We start from the raw sequence: 3525 nt of genomic DNA, 5'->3' as shown, positions 1-3525 counted from the left end.
ACCTACAACTTGAGTCCTCCTCCTAGCTTAAAATAATAACTTACCTCAAATACTTCAAATCTATTATATTATATTATTATATGGAACATAGTAAGCTTGGTCGCACGATTCACAACGCACTCTGATATTGACAGACACAAAACGCATATTCTCCGTATACATATTGAGCGAGATTAAGTCACATACAACTCAGTCGTTGAACATAAGCCGGTTTGAAATTCGACAAATTCAGTTTTTAGTTTCGGCCAGAGACAGGAAATCCTGCCAGCGGAGAGTGGGAGAATGGAGGAGTATTCGCGGGAGCCGTGTCCCCATCGCATCGTCGATGATTGCGGAGGAGCCTTCGCCATGGGCTGCATCGGGGGCGGAGTCTTCCAGGGACTCAAGGGATTCCGGAACGCACCGCAAGGCATAGGACGCAGGGTCGCCGGCAGTGTGGCCGCCATTAAGACCAAGTCTCCGGTGATAGCTGGAAGTTTCGCCGCCTGGGGTGCAGTGTTCAGCATTGTGGACTGCAGCCTGGTCCACTTGCGGCAGAAGGAGGATCCCTGGAACTCGATAGTGAGCGGAGCAGTTACTGGCGGAGTTCTGGCCTCCCGCAACGGACTGGCTGCCATGGCAGGAAGTGCCATCATCGGGGGCGTACTGCTCTCAATGATCGAGGGTGTAGGCATATTGTTCACACGTTTCGCGGCGGATCAGTTCCGAAATCCTGCACCGCCGACCATGTCCGAGGCCAATGGAGGATTCGGCGACTTCGACTCCTCATCGGGATTTGGATTTCCGGGTGTTCAGCAGGCCACAGCAACAAGCTAAATTCCTATGTCCTTCCAGAAAAGGAATGTAATTAAATTTTTTGATTTTCACAAGTGCTAGATTTCATACCGCGAGATTTAGCAAAATAAGTTAATCGCGATGTACAGCAATTTTCCATTTGAGAATAATCCATAAAAATAAAATAATAACGACACAATAACAGTATTAGTCTTTGCCCAAGTAAGCAATATTACTTAAATTCCATAAAGATATATGAAGATATGAAGATATATGAATGATTGCACCCGAATATTAAGATACAATTATCTCTTATCTGGCACCTCGTAATGGCCAATTATTGCTTAAGTAGCCCACTTCTCGTTACTCATTTGATATCCGTGGTAATTCGTTCCTATTCATATTCATTATAGCCTCAACAGGTAGTAGGTTATGTCACACTTGCCCGAATGCAAACCTAAGACACCTGACACGTGTCATAGGTCAGCGTGAGATGATTGCGAATGTTTACCTGTTCCAGATGACTACCTGCGATGCTGCGCCGGCGCATAGAGTCAAGTGTCCGGTCGGGTGTCCGTGGGTGTGGCCACTTTACAACCTGTCCACTCGAAATGACCGCGGTGTTCTGGCAATTAGTCGGTGCTGAGTGGCACTGGCTACTGGCCACATGTCCGTTTCCAGCTCTTAGCTCTTAGCTGGAAAGTCTCGAGCGTACTTGAATTATAATTTCACCCGCAAGGCAAAAAACCAAAGGCAACGCCGATTTCCCAGCACACATGTACAAATGAACACGGCGGGAAGATGGGATGATGGGAAGTCGAGCCCAGTTATAAAATCGTGGGAAAACGCCGCCTACAAGGAAATCCCTTTTCGGTCGACATGGAAATTTCTTGAATAGATGGCCCAAACAACATATGTAACTTTGGCTCGTGTGTTTTTTTCCGCGAGCGCCGACTCCTCGTAATGTGTGCGAGATTTCTCGCCTTGAGGAATTCCGCATCACAACATTTGGACACGCCTGGCGCTACGGGAAAAGCACAGCAACATCATCATGTGGCCCGGCCAGGATGTGTGGGAACTGGAGAACTGGGAACTGGGAATCCAAGGAGTCGCACCTACGCATAGTACGTGCTCCGGACCGGTCAGCTCACACATGTGTGACCAGCACATCCAGTCCTGTTTGTTTTCCCAGCTCCGCAGTTGGAGTTCCGCCATATGTGAGACGGTCAGGAGAACTCCCTCATGGGAAAACGCAGAGCCCAGCGAAGTCGAAGGTAGGATCAAGGTGAGAGAGAGAGACTGGCACATGGGACTTCGAAGGAATCCTACAGCTATCGCAGTTACACCACAAAAAATTACAGCTAGTTCGGAAAGTAGCAATTTATATTGGGAAAAGGGAGTTTTCAAAAAATGTATGTAAATAAATGACTAAATAAATGCATTTATATAATTGAATCATTTAGCTGTTAATTCTTAATTTTTTTATAAACGTATATTTTTTAACCTTTACCGTTTCTTTTTTGTTCTACGTTATCATATATTTTAACACCGTTGTAGATCTTGAATCTTAAGAAAAATGTCTACGAGTTTTGGGTTATTGAGAGGCCAATATTTTTCTGCGTGTAGATAAGGCACCAGGCCAAACAGTTCACACCTTCGCCTGGACAGGCTTGAGATTGGTGTTGAAATTGGGACCGAAACTGAGCATGTGGCCAGCACATGTTTGGCGTTGACCAACAAAACACCTCAATGCGAGAAATCAACCCAAATGGAAGATTTTTGCATGCTGCGCCCGCATGGCGCTAAACACGAGCCATTTATCATGAAAGTTGAGGCTAATAGAAGAATCTAGTAATTTTACAGGCAAAAATATTCAAAGATAAACATTTTGGTTTAAGAAAACAAATTTAATAAACTCGCCATTCTCAAAATCCTTTACGATCGAATTCCAGATTTGAACCAGAATATTATATTGCGTGGCACATACCTACTCCTTATCTTGAGACCGATGATAACAGATATGTTGATCCGATTTTAGCCTTGGCACATGTCAATGTCAATCGTTGAACCGCATTCAAATGAAGGCGAGGCGCATTAAAGGCATTTTTCCGACTTTCTGGCACCTTTCCAGCTCTCTGCATTAGAGGATTTGCATTTCGCTGGAGTGCCAGTTGAATTTTGTATTCCCGAAATCAGGCGCCAAAAATCTCATGCATATATGACACACATTTTAAGTGGGACTGGGACAAGTCTGCAGGCAGACCAATGCATTTATTACGCGACTTGATTTTAGAATTCCTAAAAAGCTACTGCTAGCTGAATAAATTAGGCTCCAGCCCCCAGAAAACCTGGGCTGAGTTCACAACAAGTTCAAGGGTGCTACACAGCAAAACGTCGGAATTGAAGAAATATAACATAAAATAAGAAATCAATAATTCATAACGAAAAGGTTGTTCAATTTGGAATGTGGCACAAAGTGAATGGTTATTACTTTGTTATTATTATACTAGTTTACGCATACTTAGATTTAATTTATTGTGCTTTATTTAAGTTGTAATCTATATTTCCCTATATATTATTTTCTGTCAACTGTACATTCTCAACTTACATTTAGGAGATCATTGCACCCAAGCAATTCGAAGGTTGAGCTAAGGACACCAAAAATGTGTGCACTGCAATAGTTTGCAAGGCAATGGGCAATGACTCTTTTTCCATGTGGCATGATCTACGGATTGCCCGACTCCATTTGCA

The 3525-nt window shown here is 43.8% G+C and overlaps 1 protein-coding gene across 1 annotated transcript; it reads left to right on the top strand.

The window, feature by feature from the left end:
* Positions 1 to 113: 113 nt before the first annotated feature.
* On the top strand, positions 114 to 976 carry LOC120451122 (mitochondrial import inner membrane translocase subunit Tim17-B). Its single transcript, XM_039634544.2, has one exon. The coding sequence runs from the start codon at positions 283 to 285 to the stop codon at positions 814 to 816; it is 534 nt and encodes a 177-aa protein (XP_039490478.1). The 5' UTR covers positions 114 to 282; the 3' UTR covers positions 817 to 976.
* The last annotated feature ends 2549 nt before the right edge of the window (positions 977 to 3525 follow it).

Source organism: Drosophila santomea, chromosome 2L, assembly GCF_016746245.2.
Source record: "Drosophila santomea strain STO CAGO 1482 chromosome 2L, Prin_Dsan_1.1, whole genome shotgun sequence".
In the NCBI taxonomy this organism is placed as follows: Eukaryota; Metazoa; Arthropoda; class Insecta; order Diptera; family Drosophilidae; genus Drosophila; species Drosophila santomea.
This window is presented reverse-complemented; position numbering and strand designations above follow the sequence as displayed.